This window comes from Geotrypetes seraphini, chromosome 8 (assembly GCF_902459505.1).
Source record: "Geotrypetes seraphini chromosome 8, aGeoSer1.1, whole genome shotgun sequence".
Classification (NCBI taxonomy): domain Eukaryota; kingdom Metazoa; phylum Chordata; class Amphibia; order Gymnophiona; family Dermophiidae; genus Geotrypetes; species Geotrypetes seraphini.
In genome coordinates, this window is record NC_047091.1 from 60,594,076 (window position 1) to 60,615,925 (window position 21,850).

General features: G+C 44.0%; 1 protein-coding gene across 5 annotated transcripts in view; it reads left to right on the top strand.

Annotated features, from left to right (window-relative positions):
- Positions 1-21,850, top strand: part of ZNF541 (zinc finger protein 541) — a 220,630-nt gene that overhangs the window by 160,280 nt on the left and 38,500 nt on the right. For all 5 annotated transcript variants that reach the window (XR_004540499.1, XM_033957312.1, XM_033957315.1 and 2 more), the window contains one exon: positions 17,183-17,243. Coding sequence is in view for 4 of the 5 variants with exons in the window: in XM_033957312.1 (XP_033813203.1) it covers positions 17,183-17,243 (61 nt within the window). In the remaining variant the exon portion in view is untranslated. The remainder of the gene's footprint in view (positions 1-17,182; positions 17,244-21,850) is intronic.

A 21,850-nucleotide genomic window follows, 5' to 3' on the forward strand; every position in this document is an offset into this window, starting at 1 on the left:
AAATTAGGTCTTAACCTGCTAATTTTCTTTCTTTTAGTCCCTCCAGACCAGCCCAGAACCCACCCAGTGTTTGTGCGTGATGATGCGAAGAGTTGTTTTTTTCTCGGGAATACAATCTAGTGATTTTGTTCTTTTTTTTTGCCTTTTCTTTTCTGGGGAGTGTACATAGTTTTTGTGGAGCAGCGGCATCTGGCTCTTCTGGTGTAACTGGCGAACTGTGGGCAAAGTTTTGGGTGCCTGTTCCAATTCTTCTCCAACAATTGTGTTTTTCTTTCAAATTATAATACAAAAAAAGGAAAAAAAAAGCTCTTCCAGCTGGATGGCGGTATGGTTCCTGCTTGGCTATTCATCAGACTGATTTTAGGAGGGACTGCACAGCCCACTTGTACTGTTAGAATTCAGTGTGTTCTCAGTCTCCACCTGCTGACAGAAAAGTGTAAACCCATCTGTCTGTGTTGGTCTGGAGGGACTAAAAGAAAGAAAATTAGCAAGTAAGACCTAATTTCTCCTTTGTGGCAATCCTGAAATCTTGACTCCTTGGGTGGGCCTCCAAGACAGGATTGGGAAACACTGCCAAAATAATACTCTTACAACATAGAAAAGAAACATGCATATATACGAACATTTAGTTTAATATTTTTTATGTGTAAAGTTTATTTTAATTCAGGAAAGCTTTAGATTGAATGCAACATTGTAAGAAACATGCGTGCTCAAGGGTATTTAGTTTGATATTTTTTTATGTGCAAAGTTTATTTTTAATTCAGAAAACCTTCAAATTGAATACTGCATTGTCAGGAAAATGTCACTTCTTTATCATTTTATGTTTATGAAAATCTTGATATACCACCATTTTTGAATTATATATCTTGACAGTTTGCATTGAAATTAATAAAATCTATATATATAAAATCGGAGGTATGTATGTGTGTGTGTATGTGCGCGATCACGCAAAAACGGCTTGACCGATTTGAACGAAACTTGGTATGCAGATCCCTCACTACCTGGGATGATATGTTCTGGGGGTCTCGCGGCCCACCTGCACAAGTGGGCGGAGCTACAAACATAAAATCAGATTTCACCCATTCATGTCAATGGAAAAATGTAAAAAGCTGCCATTCTCACAGTAATTCAAAAACGGCTTGACCGCTTTGAACGAAACTTGGTATGCAGATCCCTCACTACCTGGGGTGATATGTTCTGGGGGTCTCGCGGCCCACCTGCACACGTGGGCGGAGCTACAAACAAAATCAGATTTCACCCATTCATGTCAATGGAAAAAATGTAAAAAGCTGCCATTCTCACAGTAATTCAAAAACGGCTTGACCTATTTGAACGAAACTTGGTATGCTGATCCCTCACTACCTGGGGTGATATGTTCTGGGGGTCTCGCGGCCCACCTGCACACGTGGGCGGAGCTACAAACAGAAAATCAGATTTTACCCATTCATGTCAATGGATAAAATGTAAAAAGCTGCCATTCTCACAGTAATTCAAAACCGGCTTGACCGATTTTAACGAAACTTGGTATGCAGATCCCTCACTACCTGGGCTGATATGTTCTGGGGGTCTCGCGGCCCACCTGCACACGTGGGCGGAGCTACAGACAGATAAGCAGATATCACCCATTCATGTCAATGGAAAAAATGTAAAAAGCTGCTATTCTCACAGTAATTCAAAAACGGCTTGACCGATTTGAACAAAACTTGGTATGCAGATCCCTCACTACCTGGGGTGTTATGTTCTGGGGGTCTCTCGGCCCACAACTCTATGTTGCTTGCTCAAGGGTGGGTTCACCCAACAATTTATATGTTCTTGCTCCTGGAGGTGAAACTAAAAATGTTGTTTATAATCACGTTTTGCGTTAGTTGTATTGTATTCATTTTGTCAAATATTTCACATTATAATTTGAATATTGTACTTTTTATTAAGCTGTAAAAAAATAATTTCATTCACCACTATAAAGTATCTTTATTTGAATCCATTTACAGTGTTATTGCTATAATTAAATACCCGTGCAACGCCGGGGCATCAGCTAGTACAATATAAAACTGAAATTGAAAAGAACACCATCAATAATAAGAAAGGAAGGAAACACATATTGGAGAGTAACAAATAGAAACATATAAAATATAAGCATTTTTATCAGTCCTCAGTCTCCCCCAGACCAATCTAGAACCTATGGGTTATGTCTATTGACCAGCAGATGGAGACAGAACAAAGCATTGTGAGCTCTGCCCTATAAAGGCACCCTTCAGACTCAGCCACTTCAGTATTTCTGTTTCTAGCAGATGGTGATGGGACAGACCTTCCAGCATCTAGATAGCTGTTATAGATGGCTCCTGGTGCAGTTAGAGAACTAAAAGCCAATTGAGCAAAGGGGTGTCTAGCTTTTGAGATTTGTTCTTTCTTGAGGAGGACAAAGAGGAATCTGAGTCCTTGCTCCCTATCTCCACCCCACCATACACTGTTACTTCTCTCCCTCCAGTGTTTGAAGCTGCTTGTAGTTGCCAGGAGTTTCTCTCCTATTAAATATTACACCTTCCTCTTTAATTAAAAAAAAAAAAAAATTTAAAAAATAATAGAAAGGAGTTTCTAGAAATCTTTTTTTTTAGCAGTGGTGGCAGCAAAGCAGCAGCACCCATGGAGATAGAGAAGGGAGCCTTTTCAGCACTTCCCAAGGAAGGGTGATATTTGTGCAGCCAGTGTGTTTATTTTCTGGCTTTCAGTCTGGGAAGAGTGCGGCTAGGGTAATCTTCGCCCTGGTTGTGGTCTATCTCCTTGATATTATTGAAGGAGAGCACCCAAGAAAGGGACTTGGGGGTAATGGTGGACATGACAATGAAGCCGACGGCACAGTGCGCAGCGGCCGCTAAGAAGGCAAATAGAATGCTAGGCATAATCAAGAAGGGTATTACAACCAGAACGAAAGAAGTTATCCTGCCGTTGTATCGGGCGATGGTGCGTCCGCATCTGGAGTACTGCGTCCAATATTGGTCGCCGTACCTTAAGAAAGATATGGCGTTACTCGAGAGGGTTCAGAGAAGAGCGACACGTCTGATAAAAGGGATAGAAAACCTGTCATACGCTGAGAGATTAGAAAAACTGGGACTCTTTTCCCTGGAGAAGAGGAGACTTAGAGGGGATATGATAGAGACTTACAAGATCATGAAAGGCATAGAGAAAGTAGAGAGGGACAGATTCTTCAAACTTTCGAATAATAAAAGAACAAGAGGGCACTTGGAAAAGTTGAAAGGGGACAGATTCAAAATGAATGCTAGGAAGTTCTCCTTTACCCAACGTGTGGTGGACACCTGGAATGCGCTTCCAGAGGACGTAATAGGGCAGAGTACAGTACTGGGGTTCAAGAAAGGATTGGACAATTTCCTGCTGGAAAAGGGAATAGAGGGATATAGATAGAGGATTACTGCACAGGTCCTGGACCTGTTGGGCCACCGCGTGTGCGGACTGCTGGGCACGATGGACCTCTGGTCTGACCCAGCGGAGGCACTGCTTATGTTCTTATGTTCACTGCCGGTGGTGTGTTCCTGCTATTGCAATGAAGCACTAGTAGAGCAGACAAAGCACGGCTCTTGATGTGAGAGTTGGTGAACTTCTTCAGGGCACTTTAGGGTCGAGTCTTACTTTAGATCGCATCAGCAGTCTAATGGATGTAAAACAGATAGAGACAATCAGTAGAGAACATCCATCGAGGGGGTCAGCGATACAAAGCAGAGTTCCCCCTTGAAAAAAGAGGTAGAAATGACAGCCATTTTGTCTCCCATCTTCTCTAGGAGGGCCTTCAGGATCTGAGGAACTGATAGAAAGAGCAGTATTATTAGATCCTGAGCTGTCTCAGTAGGCTCTGACAGGAAAGTAACTGTTGTTCTCTGAATTTGTTTTACATAAAGAATTTTTATTAAAAGAATTCGGGAGTAGTCTGACTACCCTTCTGTTCTTAGTCCTGAAGTTTCAATCTTCTGCTTTCTTGCATAGAAAGCTGTTGGGTTGTAACCACAGCCATAAAAGTGTTTGCCTGTTTGTGTTTCCAAGAGTGTGTGCTCATTAAAATATTTATATAACTGTGCATTTACCATAAGATTATGACTCCTGATGTAGGTTTCTAAGTGCTGAAACACGGCACCATGTTGAGTCATAGCTTTTTGGTAGATATTGAGAGCTCTTTTAATCTATTATTTATTCTAGTGCAATAGGTATGCCATTCTGGACAGTAGAGTATTCTCCCCATCCTCATGAGCCGTGCAGAAGGAATCCATTCTAGGTTTTTAGTAGAGAATGACACGGGGAAAAAATCTGTCCCTGTCACCGGCCCACCATCCTCTGCACCGCCCCGTCACCGCCGTTCCCTTCACTGCCCCGTCACCGTCACCGCCATCCCTTTCACCGCCCCGTTACCGCCACTGCCATCCCATTCACCGCCCCGTCACCGTCCCCGCTGCATCCATATAAGCCTTAGTACTGTAATATTTAGCTTATTCCTTTCTTATAAATCAAAGTTCCTACTGCTGAACTAGAGAAAGAGATGTTCAGCTGGCAGGGCTTTGTTTATAAATTTTTATCAACACAACTAATATGCTACTTTATCCGAAAGCAAAAAATAAATAAATAAATATAATTTTTTTTCTACCTTTGTTGTCTGGTTTCTGCTTTCCACATCTTCTCATTCAATTCCTTCCATCCACTGTGTGTCTTCTCTCTGCGTCTTCCATTTGCTGTTACTGTGCCTCTCCCTTCACCCCCCCCAATTGGTCTAGCACCCATCTTCTTCCCTCCGCTCCCCCATAGTCTGGCATCTGTCTTCTTCCCACTCTGTCTTCCACATTTCCCTTCAGGGTCTGTTCCTCTCCACCCTCCTTCAATGTCTGTCCTATTCCTTTCCACCACCACCCTTCCCTTCCTCCTTTACCATCTGTTCCTTTCTACTACCCTTCAGCTCCTCTGGCGTGGCCTATCTATCTACCTACCTTCCTCCCTCTTATTTTTATGGCATGTTACAATGTAATTTGTGCCTGCAAGCTCGTTCCCTGTCCCATCCCCACAAACCATCTCGCTTCTGTGCTCCTATTTTCCCCATTTCTAATATCTCCCCTATGTATCTGCCATTGCCCCCCCCTATGCCCATATACCATCCCCATGGCATGTCCCCTTTATGTCTCTGTCCCTATGCCCCATGCACATAATTTCCCCTTTCTGTTACCTTCCTGTGTCCAGATTTTCCCTATCTTCCTCTTCCATACCAGTGTGTCTCTTCTTTTCAACCCCATCTAGCTTTTTTCCCTCTTTCTTCCCCCCCCCCTGCTTCTAGCATCTGGCTCACCTGCCTGTCCTTCCCTTTCTTTCCCGCTGTGGGTTTTTCTTTCCGTCTTCATCCCCTTGGCCCAGAATCCTTTTCCCTTTCACTCCCTCCTTACAATTTGAGCCGCGAGCGATCGCACGGTCCCCGAAGCCACCACCCGCCTGCCCAATGGATCCTACTGTTTAGCCAGCTCTCTCCCTTCTCCTCACCTTAGTTTGTAGGCATTCTTTTTCGGCGACCTGCACGCTTTCCCAAAGAGCCGTGCACGCGCGGCTGCTCAGTGTTGAATCTTCTGCTCTGCTGCAACTTCCTGTTTCCGGTTGCGTCAGAGCAGAAGATCGAAACTGAGCAGCAGCGGGTGCGCGGCTCTCTGATAGTGTGCGGGTCGCCGAAAAAGAAAACCTACAAACTAAGGTGATGAGAAGGGAGAGAGCTGGCTAATCACTAGGATCGATTGGGCAGGCGGGTGTGGGCTGCGGGGACCGCGCAATTCTTCATGCCTCACTGCGGGGACAAGACCATTCACGCCCCACGGGCGGTGAATGGCCTTGTCCCCGTCGCCGCAGCGACTGCTAGTTTTCGTTCCCCGTTTCGGCGGGTGACCCGCGGCTAAAATGCGGTGGCCGCGGGTAAACCGCCACCGTGTCATTCTCTAGTTTTTAGCTCCTCCTCTAGAGGGCTCTACTGCCTCCTTCAGTTTTTCATTCTGCATGTGAACTGGAAGGTGTCTTTCTGCTCTGCTCTTTATACTCATATTTCTTTATTATTTTCAGTACTTTTTTTTTGCAGTTTTACAGTTATCGGTGCACCAGAGCTCCTCAGTGTGGGAAAAAGCTCTGCCTGCATAGAAAAAAAGCAGACTTGGGTCTGCAGCAGGCTCTTAGGCATCCGCAGGGGGCTCAGCGAGGCTCTTCAGGGTGCCAACTGCGATTTCGCCTCCCTCCCTTCGTATGTGCCATTTTGTGGGGGTTGAGGATTAGTCCAACTTCAGTCTGACTGACAGTGTGAAGTTCTAAGTATTTGGAGGACTGGCTGATTGAGTAAGGGTTTCTTCTCCCAGAACCAGCTACTTCTTAGAGCTGATGCAGGTTGCAGCACCTTCAGAGCACATGTCACAGTGAGTAAGTAAGGCTATTACTGCATATGGGCAAAATCAAGGGGATGGGGTGAGGAGTGTATGAAAGACTTATTTTTGAAGGTTTATGCCACATCCTGTAGTGTCCCCCACCTATAAAATCCTGTTTTCTATGGGGGATTTTAAACTTTTAATTAAAGCATTTCTGAAATGTTTCTTGGCGCTAAAATGCTGCTACTGCAGCCATCTTGGATTTCCCAATTTTTTTTCAAAGTTCTCCAGATCCTTCAAATCACCTTGTTTTGTCTCAAAACTGGCAGGGATGGAGTCCTCAGGTCTTCTACCCCTAATTCATGCCAGTGTTGCACTGGATGGATGCCAGAAAAGCAAACTTGTGCCACAAGCCGCGTACAATGTGAAGGGGAGATGGGAGTGTCAGGCTTAACCTCACCTTTGGTCTATAGGTCTGAGGAACCTCTGGGGTGTCTGTCCACCATGAGAAAAATCTCTCCCAGAGCCCCAGAACAGCAGTGTACCTAAGTGTTAGAGCGTGGAAGCCGTGGAGCCCGAGACGTAAGATGGAGTTATCTAAAGGGGTCTTGGTGATGTTTAGTAAAGCCTTTTCTCCTGAATTTGTTAATTTGATGTAGAGAGCTTATTTGGATAGCCAGGATCCTCATATGAGGATTGACATCGAGCCAGGGGTCACGTAAGGGGGCTTGGGCTCCCAGGACACATCAGGGTTATTGGTAGTGGCTGACCAGGATCCTGTGGACCTTTCTGATGGACTCAGAATGCAAGGAACCAGTCTGTATGCCTTTGCTGTCACAGAGTGAGTCTTCCCTGCTGGGAGTTATAGGGTCACAGGAAGCAGTGGTGGCCCTCAACTAAAGAGAGGATCCTACAGTACACCCTCTGTCCTAGCTTTCAATGTTATTAGAGCTCATTACTGACTCCCTTCAAGAGTTACAGTTAGACTTCCAGTAGACCACTTCCACTCAGTGTTCTATCCTAATTGAAGTGAGAGTGCAGCCTACATCTGTTCCCTGGCATCCTTATATGAGTGTTTTAGTCATGGAGCACTGGGATGCTCCTGAGCACTCTTTAAAGGTAGACAAGACAATGTCTAGGTTTTATCCTGTGGCACAGGAGTGTCAACAGATGTTTGCTCAGCCTAAGGTGGATTCCTTGGTTGATCAGATAACCAAGCACATGTCCCTGCCAAGCGAGAGAGGTATAGTATTAAACGATATGCAGGATCATAGAGTGGATGTGGTACTGAAAAGGCAGTTCAAAACTTTGGTCTTAGGAGTCAAAGCAACTACAGCAGCCTTTCTTGTGGCACACACTTGTCATACCTTTATGTGAAGAAAATCAATAAAAACAAGAGAAAAAGGAAGCCGATATGGTTCTCCAACCTAGTGGCTGAGAAAATAAAGGCGAAAGAGTTGGCATTCATGAAATATAAAAAAACCCAAGAAGAGGAGAGCAGAAAGGACTACAGGGTGAAATTGAAAGAAGCCAAGAGAGAAATACGTTTGGCGAAGGCACAGGCGGAAGAACAAATGGCTAAAAATGTAAAAAAGGGAGATAAAAATTTTTTCAGATATATTAGTGAAAGGAGGAAGATAAAAAATGGAATTGCTAGGCTAAAAGATGCTGGGAACAAATATGTGGAGAGTGATGAGGAGAAAGCAAATGTGCTAAACAAATACTTCTGTTCTGTGTTCACAGAAGAAAATCCTGGAGAAGGACCGAGATTGTCCGGCAAAGTTACACGAGAAAATGGAGTAGATTCTGCGCCGATCACGGAGGAGGGTGTTTATGAGCAACTTGAAAAACTGAAGGTGGACAAAGCGATGGGACCAGACGGGATCCATCCCAGGATACTAAGGAAACTCAGAGAGGTTCTGGCGAGTCCTATTAAAGACTTGTTCAACAAATCTCTGGAGACGGGAGTGATTCCTGGGGATTGGAGGAGAGCGGATGTGGTCCCTATTCATAAAAGTGGTCACAAGGATGAAGCAGGAAACTACAGGCCGGTGAGCCTCACTTCAGTTGTTGGAAAAATAATGGAAGTGTTGCTGAAAGAAAGGATAGTATATTTTCTTGAATCTAATGGGTTACAGGATCCGAGGCAACATGGCTTTACAAAAGGTAAATCGTGCCAAACGAACCTGATTGAATTTTTTGATTGGGTGACCAGAGAGCTGGATCGAGGACATATGCTAGATGTAATTTACTTGGATTTCAGCAAAGCCTTTGATACAGTTCCTCATAGGAGGCTGTTGAACAAACTTGAAGGGCTGAAGTTAGGACCCAAAGTGGTGAACTGGGTCAGAAACTGGCTGTCGGACAGACGCCAGAGGGTGGTGGTTAATGGAAGTCGCTCGAAGGAAGGAAAGGTGACTAGTGGAGTCCCTCAGGGTTTGGTGCTGGGGCCAATCCTGTTCAATATGTTTGTGAGTGACATTGCTGAAGGGTTAGAAGGAAAAGTGTGCCTTTTTGCAGATGATACCAAAATTTGTAACAGAGTAGACACCGTAGAGGGAGTGGAAAATATGAAAAAGGATCTGCAAAAGTTAGAGGAATGGTCTAATGCCTGGCAACTAAAATTCAATGCAAAGAAATGCAGAGTAATGCATTTGGGGATTAATAATAGGAAGGAACCGTATATGCTGGGAGGAGAGAAGCTGATATGCACGGACGGGGAGAGGGACCTTGGGGTGATTGTGTCCGAAGATCTAAAGGCGAAAAAACAGTGTGACAAGGCAGTGGCTGCTGCCAGAAGGATTCTGGGCTGTATAAAGAGAGGCGTAGTCAGTAGAAGGAAGAAGGTGTTGATGCCCCTGTACAGGTCATTGGTGAGGCCCCACTTGGAGTATTGTGTTCAGTTTTGGAGACCGTATCTGGCGAAAGACGTAAGAAGACTTGAGGCGGTCCAGAGGAGGGCGATGAAAATGATAGGAGGCTTGCGCCAGAAGACGTATGAGGAGAGACTGGAAGCCCTGAATATGTATACCCTAGAGGAAAGGAGAGACAGGGGAGATATGATTCAGACGTTCAAATACTTAAAGGGTATTAACGTAGAACAAAATCTTTTCCAGAGAAAGGAAAATGGTAAAACCAGAGGACATAATTTGAGGTTGAGGGGTGGTAGATTCAGGGGCAATGTTAGGAAATTCTACTTTACGGAGAGGGTGGTGGATGCCTGGAATGCGCTCCCGAGAGAGGTGGTGGAGAGTAAAACTGTGACTGAGTTCAAAGAAGCGTGGGATGAACACAGAAGATTTAGAATCAGAAAATAATATTAAAGATTGAACTAGGCCAGTTACTGGGCAGACTTGTACGGTCTGTGTCTGTGCATGGCCGTTTGGAGGAGGATGGGCAGGGGAGGGCTTCAATGGCTGGGAGGGTGTAGATGGGCTGGAGTAAGTCTTAACAGAGATTTCGGCAGTTGGAACCCAAGCACAGTACCGGGAAAAGCTTTGGATTCTCGCCCAGAAATAGCTAAGAAGAAAAAAAAAAAAAAATTTAAATTGAATCAGGTTGGGCAGACTGGATGGACCATTCGGGTCTTTATCTGCCGTCATCTACTATGTTACTATGTTACTATACCAAGATGCGTAGGCTCATCATAGCAGAGGATGAGTTTTTGCACTAGCATTTGCTAGTAGGGGTGGATTATGTAGCTGATGCTTTCTAAGACATCATCAGAGTCATGAGCAAAGTCTCGGCTTATTCGATTTCAGACCACAGAATGCTCTGGATCAGGCAATGGATGGGAGATTTCATCTCCAATGCTCCTTTTTAAAGTACAGATGTTCAGAAAGGGTCTGGATTATTTGATGGCCAGCATTTCAGATTACTGTCCTCTGCCTGAGAGTGGTCCATGAACCTCTTGAGGTTCTTGGTGGTCTAATTTTCCATACTCCCAGGCACTTTTGACAGTTGTTGATCCCTGACAGGATCTCTGAGATGAGGCTCCTTCTGAGCCTCATCTCAGAGATCTGTCAGGGATCAAGACAGATTCACAGGACCTAGGCGAAGCCAAGCTCCAGTTCTTATTTTACATCAGCCTTCAAGAAAGTGCAGTGATGCTAGGGCCGAAGTCTTCCCCCTGAGGAAGAAGGCTGTTGGCATTTGCGGAGGCTGGGCGCAGATCTTGTCAGGCCACTGGGTACTGGAGATCATTCAGGAATAGTTCAAGCTCAAGTTTACCCATTCCTTAACAAACTGGTTTGTGGACTCTCCGGTGGGGTGACCAGATAGGTCATGCAGAGTATTGGCAACAGTACAGAGACTTATAGAAATTCAAGTATAAAGCCAGTGCCACCAGAAGAATCTGGCTCAGGTTGATACTCCATATACTTCATAGTGCCCAAAAAAAGCTCAGAGAACTGGAGACCCATTCTGGATCTCACACATGACAACGAAGCCCTGAAGGTTCCACGCTTTCACATGGAAACTGTGTGGTCAGTCATCATAGTGGTGGATCCAGGGGAATTTCTAGCTTTTCTAGACTTGACAAAAGCCTACCTGCATATTTCTAAGTTCAAGTTCAGTTTATTTAATATACCGCAAATATAAAACCAAAGGTAAATATTTAAGATAAACAATATAAAAATAGAGTAGGAAACAAAAATTAAACAAACCGTAAAATACAATTGAAAACATGAGGAAAGAAGGGAATCAGCAGTTACAATAAAAACAAAAAGATTGGGGAGAGGGATGAACAATATGGTAGGGGAGGAAACAAAATTAGTTCTGTCCACCTGATATGAGAAAACCAAGAATGCAACTTTTGGGAAAGGTTGCCATCCAAGAAAAATAAATTAAGAGCAGAAGGCCAAGGAGAAATAATATGCCTTTAATTGTATCTTAAAGGTCACAATTGATTTTTCTGAATGGAGATAAAAAGGCAAAGAATTCCAGAAAGTAGGAGCCATAACAGATAATGAAGAATTCCTATGAAAATCAAGGAAAAGTTGTTGGAATGAAAGAACGACTAATAGCTACTGTTGTGAAGAACGTAGGGTTCTTTGCGGTGAGTATTGGACAAAGAGACTATATGAAAAGGAGGGAAGACCAGTCAATAGAATCTGGTGAGAAAGAATATTATATTTGAAAGGGATGCGATATGAGACTGGAAGGATGTGTTCTGATTTTAGAAGTGGTGTGATGTGATTAAACTTAGAACAGCGATGAAGTAATCTTATAGCAGTGTTCTGGACTAATTGTAGACGATGTAATTGGTATTTTGGGATTCCTGAGATTCTATGTGCTGGATGACTGATCAGAGCTCCGTCGTTATTGGAAGGAGAACAAGCAGTGGCTCAAGTGATTCAGGTCTTGCAGTGCCAAGGTTGGATAGTGAATTTTCGAAAGAACCAACTGATTCCATCCCAATCTCTAGAATACGTGGGCCAATCAGAGCCTGAGGTGCCTCCTCAGATGCATCTGGGGAGAGGCCTGAGGCTCTGATTGGCCCGGGTTATTTAAGGCCCCTCCTATGGGTGGGGCCTTATGCATCTGGGCCAATCAGAGCCTTAGGCCCCTCTCTGGATGCAACCGGGGCTCTGATTGGTCCAGATGCATAAGGCCCCACCCATAGGAGTGGCCTTAACCTGAGCCAATCAGAGCCTCAGGATACATAAGATACATAAGCAATGCCTCTGCCGGGTCAGATCTGAGGTCCATCGTGCCCAGCAGTCCGCTCACGCGGCGGCCCAACAGGTCCAGGACCTGCATAATAATCCTCTATCTATACCCCTCTATCCCCTTTTCCAACAGGAAATTGTCCAATCCTTTCTTAAACCCCAGTACCGTACTCTGCCCTATTACATCCTCTGGAAGCGCATTCCAAGTCTCCACCACCCGCTGAGTAAAGAAAAACTTCCTAGCATTTGTTTTGAATCTATCCCCTTCCAATTTTTCCGAATGCCCTCTTGTTCTTTTATGTTTTGAAAGTTTGAAGAATCTGTCTCTCTCCACTCTCTCTATGCCCTTCATGATCTTGTAGGTCTCTATCATGTCTCCTCTGAGTCTCCGCTTTTCCAGGGAGAAGAGCTCCAGCTTCTCCAGTCTTTCTGTGTATGAAAGGTTTTCCATGCCCTTAATCATTCGTGTCGCTCTCCTCTGGACCCTCTCAAGTATTGCCATATCCTTCTTAAGGTGCGGTGACCAATACTGAACACAGTACTCCAGGTGCGGGCGCACCATTGCCCGATACAACGGCAGGATGACTTCTTTTGTTCTGGTCGTAATACCATTTTTAATAATACCCAACATTCTGTTTGCCTTCTTCGCGGCTGCTGCGCATTGCGCCGTTGACTTCATTGTTGTATCCACCAGTACACCCAAATCTCTTTCAAGGTTACTTCCCTCTAATACTAATCCCCCCATTTGGTAGCTGAACATCGGGTTCTTTCTCCCTATATGCATGACCTTGCATTTCCCTACATTGAATTTCATCTGCCATTTATTCGCCCACTCCTCCAGTTTGCTTAGGTCCCTTTGTAGGTCCTCACACTCTTCCGTAGTTCTGACCCTTCTACAGAGTTTAGTGTCATCCGCAAATTTTATAACTTCACATTTCGTCCCCGTTTCCAGGTCATTAATAAATACATTGAACAGCAGCGGTCCAAGTACAGACCCCTGCGGAACTCCGCTCGTGACTTTCCTCCAGCCCGAGTAGTGACCCTTCACTCCAACCCTCTGTCTCCTGCCTGCCAACCAGTGTTTGACCCATCTGTGTACGTCCCCTTCCACCCCGTGGTTCCACAGCTTCCTAAGTAACCGCTCATGGGGTACCTTGTCAAAGTCCTTTTGGAAGTCAAGGTAAATGATGTCTACAGGTTCCCCTTTGTCCAACTGGCTGTTTACCCCCTCAAAGAAGTGCAGTAAGTTTGTTTGGCACGATCTTCCCTTGCAGAAGCCATGTTGGCTCGCTTTCATCAGCCCATTTTTTTCGATGTGCTCACAGATGCTGTCCTTTATCAGTGCTTCTACCATCTTGCCTGGAACCGATGTCAAACTTACCGGCCTATAGTTTCCCGGGTCTCCTCTTGACCCCTTTTTAAAGATAGGTGTAACATTTGCTATCTTCCAGTCCTCCGGAATCTCTCCAGTTTTCAAGGATAGGTTGCAAACTCGTTGGAGTATTCCCGCTATCTCATTTCTTAGTTCTTTTAGTACCCTAGGGTGGATTCCGTCTGGGCCTGGTGATTTGTCGCTTTTCAATCTATCTATCTGTTGGAGGACATCCTCATGGCTCACCTCTATTGCCGACAGTTTTTCTTCTTGATCACCATGGAAGATCACGTCGGGTTCCGGTACATTGGATGTGTCCTCGCTTGTGAAGACTGACGAGAAGAATTTGTTTAACCTGTCAGCTACCTCTTTTTGCTCCTTTATCACTCCCTTTTTATCTCCGTCATCCAACGGTCCTACTTCCTCCCTCGCCGGTTTCTTCCCCTTAACATATCTAAAGAATGATTTGAAGTTTTTTGCCTCCCTGGCCAATCTCACTTCGTATTCTCTTTTCGCTCTCCTAACCACTTGGTGACATTCTCTTTGGCATTTCCTGTGTTCATTCCAGTTTTCCCCAGTTTGGTCCTTTTTCCATTTCCGGAATGATTTTTTTTTGTCTCCTATCGCTTTCTTCACCTCATAGTTTATCCATGCGGGGTCTTTTGTTTGGTTTTTTTTGCACCCTTTTCTAAATATGGGGATGTACATATGTTGTGCTTCTTGCACTGTGCCCTTGAATAGAGACCAGGCTTGCTCTACAGTTTCTGTTTTCCTTGAGCTGTTTCTAAGTTTTTTTCTTACCATTGCTCTCATAGCATCATAGTTCCCTTTCTTGAAGTTGAACGTTGTCACTGTGGTTCTTTTCCCTTTTGTTGTACTTACTCCTAATTTGTACTGGATCATGTTGTGATCACTGTTTCCTAGTGGCCCTACTACTTCCACTTCTTTTGCAGGTCCCCCTATTCCGTTGAGGATTAGGTCAAGAGTGGCATCTCCTCTTGTTGGTTCCTTGACAAGCTGATCCATAAAGCAGTCCCTCACAGCCTCTAAGAATTCTGTTTCCCTCGCACAGTTTGAGTTTCCAATACTCCAGTTTATCCCGGGGTAGTTGAAATCTCCCATTACTGTCACATTCCTGTTGTTGTCTTCCCGCCTCAATTCTGCTGCCAGATGTTTGTCGTTTGCTTCCGTTTGTCCAGGTGGACGATAGTATAGACCCAATCTTATGTCAAGGCCACCTTTTCCTGGTAATTTGACCCATAATGACTCCAGTCCTTCCGCCTTTGGTTCTATATCCACTCCGGACGAGGGAATGGTGTCTTTTATGTATAGTGCTATTCCTCCACCCTTCTTGTTGGTCCTGTCTCTTCTATAGAGTTTGTACCCTGGCAGCACTACAACAGGGAGGGAGTAGGCATACCTCCAGCCAGCCCTCTGAAAATAAAGTAAGAGGGAGAGGATGGAGATCATCAGTGGCATGGGGAGGTTGCGTGGCGTTGGCAGAGCATGGGCAACTCCTGCAGCTGCGGGGGCAATGGGGGGTGTTGGTTGGTGGCAGGAGACATTGAGCATCTCTCCCACTACCTGGGTGTGTGTCGGTTGGGCAGGAGAAACTGGGCATCTCTCCCACGTCCGGTGGTGTGTGTCGTTTGGCAGCAGGAGAGACTGGGCATCTCTCTCACTGCTGGTGGTGTGTGTCAGTTGGCGGCAGGAAAGACTGGGCATCTCTACCACTGCCAAAGGTGGCTATATTACACATGCTCTAGAAGCATGCTTTTACCACTCCCACTAAAAAATAAAATAAACTTCAATTTAGGATTCTTCATGTAATTTTTAATTCTTTCATTAGCCACAGTCAAAACACAAGCCACAAGATACGCTTTTAACAGTGCTGTCACTGTACCAACACCCCCTGACCAATCACTGATTTTTGTCGCTAAAAGCCAACGCCACTCTTGAAGACTGACTCAGTGATTTTTAAGAATCCACTGGAGTGCTCATTTCATTATTGAAGAGCCCATTTGCATGGCAGTATCGGAGACTGCTAGAAAGCTCACTAAAGACCGAGATAAGCTGTTTTTATAATCCGCCACTAAAATGCATCAGGTTAAATCATTTGGAAACCAGTGTTGCAACCACAAGAATCTGGCCCCTTGCTAATACCTTTTCTAGTAGATAGGAGTGTCATTCTGGAACCCTTCCCTGTAAATATTTACTCCACCTGCCTACTGTCTAAATCAGGAAGTTCGAGTTAAAACTGAGACTCTAATGTCAGATCTTAATGGTATGAAGAATAATCTATTGCTATAACACTTTGGGGGAATGCTTGAGCTCCATAAATGTTTCTGATTGGTATGGTTATTTCAATGTTTTGACTGTAGCATGTTTGTTATACTTTTAGAGCAGAACAGATTTGTAGATGAGTGAGTCTCCTATACCCATCCTTCTTATGTGTTCCTATATAGGGCTACCGCTTGCTTTGATATAAACTGAAGGGGGAAGCAGAGCCCTCTGAAGAAAGCCTGGAATGAGTTCCTTCTGCAAGGCTTGCGAGAATGGGGAGAATACCCTACTGCCTAGAATGACAGAGCTATCTGCTAGAAAAGATATTAAGGTAAGAACTTAGGGCTCCTTTTACTAGTTTCAAGTTTCTTTATTTTTGATATCCGTCTATCAAAACAAATGTCTAGATGGTGTACAATATAAAAAGATTATGAGGGACAGTTAAAATAAGTAAATAAAAGCAATATTTTATCATATATTTAAAAAAATACTAGACGGATTCGGATTAACGTACATGAGATGGAAGGAGAGTAGGGGAGGGCTGTGCTAGCGTTTTTATAGTGCTCTAAAGATTAGCGCGCACTAATCCCGCGCTACACAAAAAATACTAACACAAGCTCTATGGAGGCGTTAGCATATAGCTCGCGGGGCAATGTAGCGCTTGCTAAAACCGCTAGCACAGCTTAGTAAAAGGAGCCCTTAATTTCTTTATAAAATTGCTGTTTGAACCTCTTTCCCCTTTTTTTTAGAAGACCATTTGTCTGACCCTATTTTCCTTGACAGGGTTTTTCAATCCCACCCACCTTGAGTAGTACTTTGCTACAGTCCACAGGTTTTGGAGTGGTCTGGTGTATAAGGAAGGAGATATTAAGGCTTACTTCTGATTTTCTTTCCTTGAGTCCCACCAGACCAGTCCAATTTCCCTCCTTCTAATTTTGCCTACTAGTACATTGTTTACGTTTGTAGGTTGCTGTTGTCCTACTGTTCGCATTTCTTTTTCAAAGAAAATAGAAAAAAAAAAGAAATAATGGAATTTAGGAAGAAAATGTTCTTTTGGAATTTTGAAGAAAACCAGTTACCATTGCTTTTTTATCCCACAATATTGAAGGGGCTGAGTCTGCAGGGTGCCCTTAAAGGGCTGGGCTTATAGTGCTTTATTCTCTATCTGCTTATCGATGGAGAAACCCACAGCTTCTGGACTAGTCTGTTGAAATTCAAAGAAAATCAACAGGTAAGATTTAAGTTATCCATTATTGTTTTAGGCCAATAGTAACAGTTATATGAAGGCAACCTTTCTGGTGCATGTAGTGCTTCTGCCTGTGTTTCTGAAGAACTGCTGCCACTGTCTGTTAAATCCTGAGAACCTAGTGCTTGGCAAAAGCATGTTCTGCCTGTTATTTTATAAATTGCCAGACTTCAGGTGAATTCTTCCCTGCAGTCCAGGAGAAGCATGAGTGATTTTTCTGTTGATTTTTTAGGGGGCTTTGGAGATGCTATTGGTAACAGAGCCCAAGAAACCACCTCACTATCACTACACAGGTAAGGAGAAAAGAAGCTTATTCTGCTTGAAGTTCTGTAAAACAGTTCCACAATGAGTTTGTCTTAAATGAATAACATATTCTGGCTTGACATCATCTTCCCCTTTGTTTACCATCAGTTTTTCAAAATCAAATAGAAAAGGCTTCTGCCCCAGGGAGTTACAACCTGAATTATTTTTCCTAGGATTAACCTAATCCTGGGTAATTTGCACATTCACAGCCTTGTAACATATGCAGAGGGGAAACATTAATCAAGAAATGAATACCAGAGTATAACTGTCTGATTTTGGTGCTGTGGCTTGCTGGGAATAAAGTGGACAATTGCTGAAGACAACTGTGATTAGTTTGTGCATTGTGCCACGAGACCCATGAGGTGTTCCTGGTGAGAATGTGGAAGCATGTTGGCGAAGCAGAAGTTGGTCGATTTGTGGGAATATTCTTGCAAGCCAGATGAAAGCACTCTCCGTGAGGAGAAGAAGATGGTAATATGCCATGAACTGAGTGGCAGTCAGGAAGAGGACAGTGGGGGGGGGGAGGAGCAGAAGCTTGCATGTCCCATGTGAAGCTCCACAGGTGGTTTAAAGCTCAGGGCTGATGTTGGAGGAATGAGGTAGATGAGTGAGCTGGGGCAGAGGTTGAAGGAAATGGAAGGTAGAGTGGTTGCCTTGGGAGAAGAGACACAGCTTGCATCAGTCAGTGAGTGTGAAAGAGCAAGCCCAAAATTGCTTCCTTCCATGTTGTCCTCAGATCAATCCAGAAACTTGTGGGTTGTGTCCATCTACAAGCAGATGGAGATAGAAAACTAGAACTCTGCCACATAACCTCCTGCGCAGAAGTTCAGTATTCTTTCTATCTCAGTAGATAGATGGACATAGTCTGTGCAGCTCTGTGTGGGTGCTAGGTGGCCTGTTCCTTCAGGTGCAGTTGAACTCAGGTAGGGTTACCATTTGGCTCCAGAAAAAGGAGGATGGATTAAGACATCCGTGTTTTACTTCTATTGAAAGCAATGGAAGTAAAGCCTGGATGTCTTAATCCATCCTTCTTTTTCTGGAGCCTCATGGTAACCCTAAACACAGGGATCTGCACTATGTGTGTTAGCACTCTTTCTCTCAGTCCTCCATCGAGTTTGGGTGGGTGAACCACTCCCGCTGCTTTGGTAGGACCGCTGGTTGATTTTTTTGGTGGGATCAGTGCTTCCTCCTTCTTGTACTTCAGTGGCTACCATTTTTGAGCCACTGACTTGCTCAGTTTCAGCAGAAATGTTGACAATAGCTCCTCCCATGGTGTCGGATTTTACTGTGGCTGGTCTTCCAGGGACCTTGCCACCTGTTTTAGGTGAAGGGGAATCAGATTATTTACATTCTCTGTTTTCCTTGGAGTTTATGCTCTTGATGCACATGGCCTTCTTATTGAAGCATCACAAGGTCTTATTGAAGCATCACCTGGTCTCTCAGTCCCTTCCCCCTGCTCTTTTGGGAGGCTTGTCTCAGTGACAGTCCAAGCGGGCCCATATGGAGGTTCAGAGTAATCCAGATGAGCTTTTGGTGCCTTCAGTCTGATGCCCCTCTCTCTGATATCTCCCACCATTCACTGTCAGAACGTCCTCCTGAGAAGGGGGATGATTCCATGGTTGCTCAGCTGTTCCTTAAGGAAGAATTGCCCGCTTTGATCACCGGGGTCTTGAACGTTTCCTTCCCTAAGTTCATTGGTTCTGAGGCTATCTCATAATGTCAGGCACAAAACAACTGCTTAAAGCCTTTCATATCCATACTCCTATGAAGGTACTTATTTCCATGCAGTAAATACCCCTGATGTGGGTCTGAGGGTGTACAGAGCCATAGCCTGTCTCCATCCCCCTCTTTCTGCAGAATTGGTTGTTATGACTCCCTAGGGTGGACTGTCTGCAGCAGTGGGCAACTCATTTTCACTTTCTATTACCTCTGGTACAAACCAAAGATTTCAAGGATGGACTTCTCAAAAGAGTGAGATTTAAGGGCAATATGTACACAATATGAAATTACAACGTTTTAATAGTGAAAAAAGTTCACAAATGGGAAAAACAAATAAAATATTTAACCATTTATTTTTTTTGATGCTTCTGAAAATTTATACTTGTTAATAAAGACTCCGAATCCAATGCTGGTTTTAGCTTGGTCTTGGCTTGACCTCAGTCCCACCACTCCACCGCTTAATAAATGCTCTCAGCGGGAAGGATTATGTGGACCCTCATCATTGGCCAGCAAATATTCATTTCATACATCAGCATATTAATTATAAAATTATTAAATAGATCTTTACTTGCATATATCTGCTTAACTTTAAGCTACTTATCTTATTTAGCTGAAATGACCTGGGAGAAGATGACCCGACATGTTTCGCACATCGTGCTTTATCAAGGATCTCCCTGCAATGGAAGGAGAAAGGTTCACTATCTCATAAAACCATCCTCTCCTTTAATTTATAACTCTATTTTATAAATATACAAATATAATTGTTCTTTCCAAATATATAAAAAACCTCACCGCAGCCGCTTCTGTCATCCGACTCACTAGCAAATCAAGGAGCAAAGATGGCGGCAGCGTTTACTACCATGTTTACATAGTTCAAACAATCTTAAACCCCTCCTCCTCTTGGATCCCCATTCAACCAATCAGTGATAGGCAGCATTAGATGAGTGTTCAAGGAATTTGGCTGAAAAATTCTTTCCACTTAGTATGTGCACAGATACCAGTGAATCTCTCCATTCCAACCCAGAGTTTCAAAGGCAAGCTTTATTTATATGAGACTGTCCTCTCCAGAGACACAGAAACATAAACAAGTACATGCGCTCTCTAACTGTCTTTTCTAGTGCTGTCCCTTGCTCATATGCTTCTTCAGGCAGTGCCCCCACCCATATGGCTCCAGAAAAAGGAAGACAGATTGAGACATCCGGGTTTTTCTTCCAGTGCTTTCAATGGAAGTAAAATCAAGCTGTCTCAATCTGTCATCTTCACTTCCATTTCTTTCAGTGGAAGTAAAATCCGGATGTCTCAATCCATCCTCCTTTTTCTGGAGCCATATGGTAACCCTACGCAACCTCCTTCCAAGTCTACCCACCAGGGACAGATGCACTAAAGTCAGCGATCATCTAACAGTCGGTTTAGCGATGATTGCATTTACTGACCCGTTGCAGAAAATAGCTCTTTTAAAATCTACCAAGGATCAGAATGGACTCATGCGGTCTTACTGATCCTGTTTAGTGCATCTAGCTCCCAGTTCATTTCCTGAGCTGACTGCAAGCCATTCACATTTTCTCCCATTCTTCAGTCCTAATCTTTTTCTGCAGCCCCTCCCCCAGACCAAAAACCCAGCACAGAGCTCTTCAGCTTCTCCACAGACTTTGCAGCTCAGTCTCCTTCCTATAACTAGAGCAGCTTTCCCATTAACTAGAGCCTACCACAGCCTCTTCGGTGGAAGGGGAGAGCATTAGTGATCTGTAGTAGGCTAAACTTTGAAAAATATCCACACATTTATCCAGCCTTGTAACTTGGAGATGGATAATTTTACAATTTTTTAGAATCCTGAAAAAATCCAGACAGTTGGCAAGCCTAGCCTCTTGAATCCTGAGAACACATGAAAGGCCCCCCTAAACTTTTGGGCCCGAGACATCGCAGTGCACTAGTGGAGCGAAGGAATTCTGTAGAGGTAATATTTGTGAAGGTGGATGTTTCTGTGTTACATGTCGCAGTCTTCCTGAGCCTACTGTGACCCATTTATTCCTGGGCTGTTTTATTCTTTGAGGTAGAGGTGGTAAGTTGGTATGATTTTGTGGAGTGATGGAAGCTGCTTTAATTGTATTCAATTCCTGTTTAAGTTTGCAGAGCTCCTCCTTAATACTAGCAAGTTGAAGACAGATAATCTGTCTTCAACTTGCTAGTATTAAGGAGGAGCTCTGCAAACTTAAACAGGAATTGAATACAATTAAAGCAGCTTCCATCACTCCACAAAATCATACCAACTTACCACCTCTACCTCAAAGAATAAAACAGCCCAGGAATAAATGGGTCACAGTAGGCTCAGGAAGACTGCGACATGTAACACAGAAACATCCACCTTCACAAATATTACCTCTACAGAATTCCTTCGCTCCACTAGTGCACTGCGATACTCAAGAAAACAGAAGGGAGGTGGGACTGGAACCAATGAAGGTAACTCAAGAGAGCATGCGCACCCTAAGCACAAATAAAAAGGCCCAAAACAGAAAACTATTACTGTTGGGGGATTCCATCATCAGAGGCATTAACCTTGGAACACAAGGCGAGGAGACCAAAATAGTGAAATGTCTTCCAGGATCCTCAGCTACCAGGAGTTCCAGGCAAATACAGACTATAATTAAGGAAGAAACTAAGGATTTTAACACTGATGTTGTTATCCATCTGGGAACAAATAACCTGGCCAACAACTCCACACTTGCAGCACAGAAAGCTTTTCGGGAGCTTGGTGAGGGAGTGAAACCTTTTGTAAAGACTTTAGCTTTTTCTGAAATACTGCCTGCATATGGAAAGGGAGAGCAAAGAGTGAAAAACACAGAGGACTTTAATAGATGGCTCAAAGCCTGGTGTCATCAAA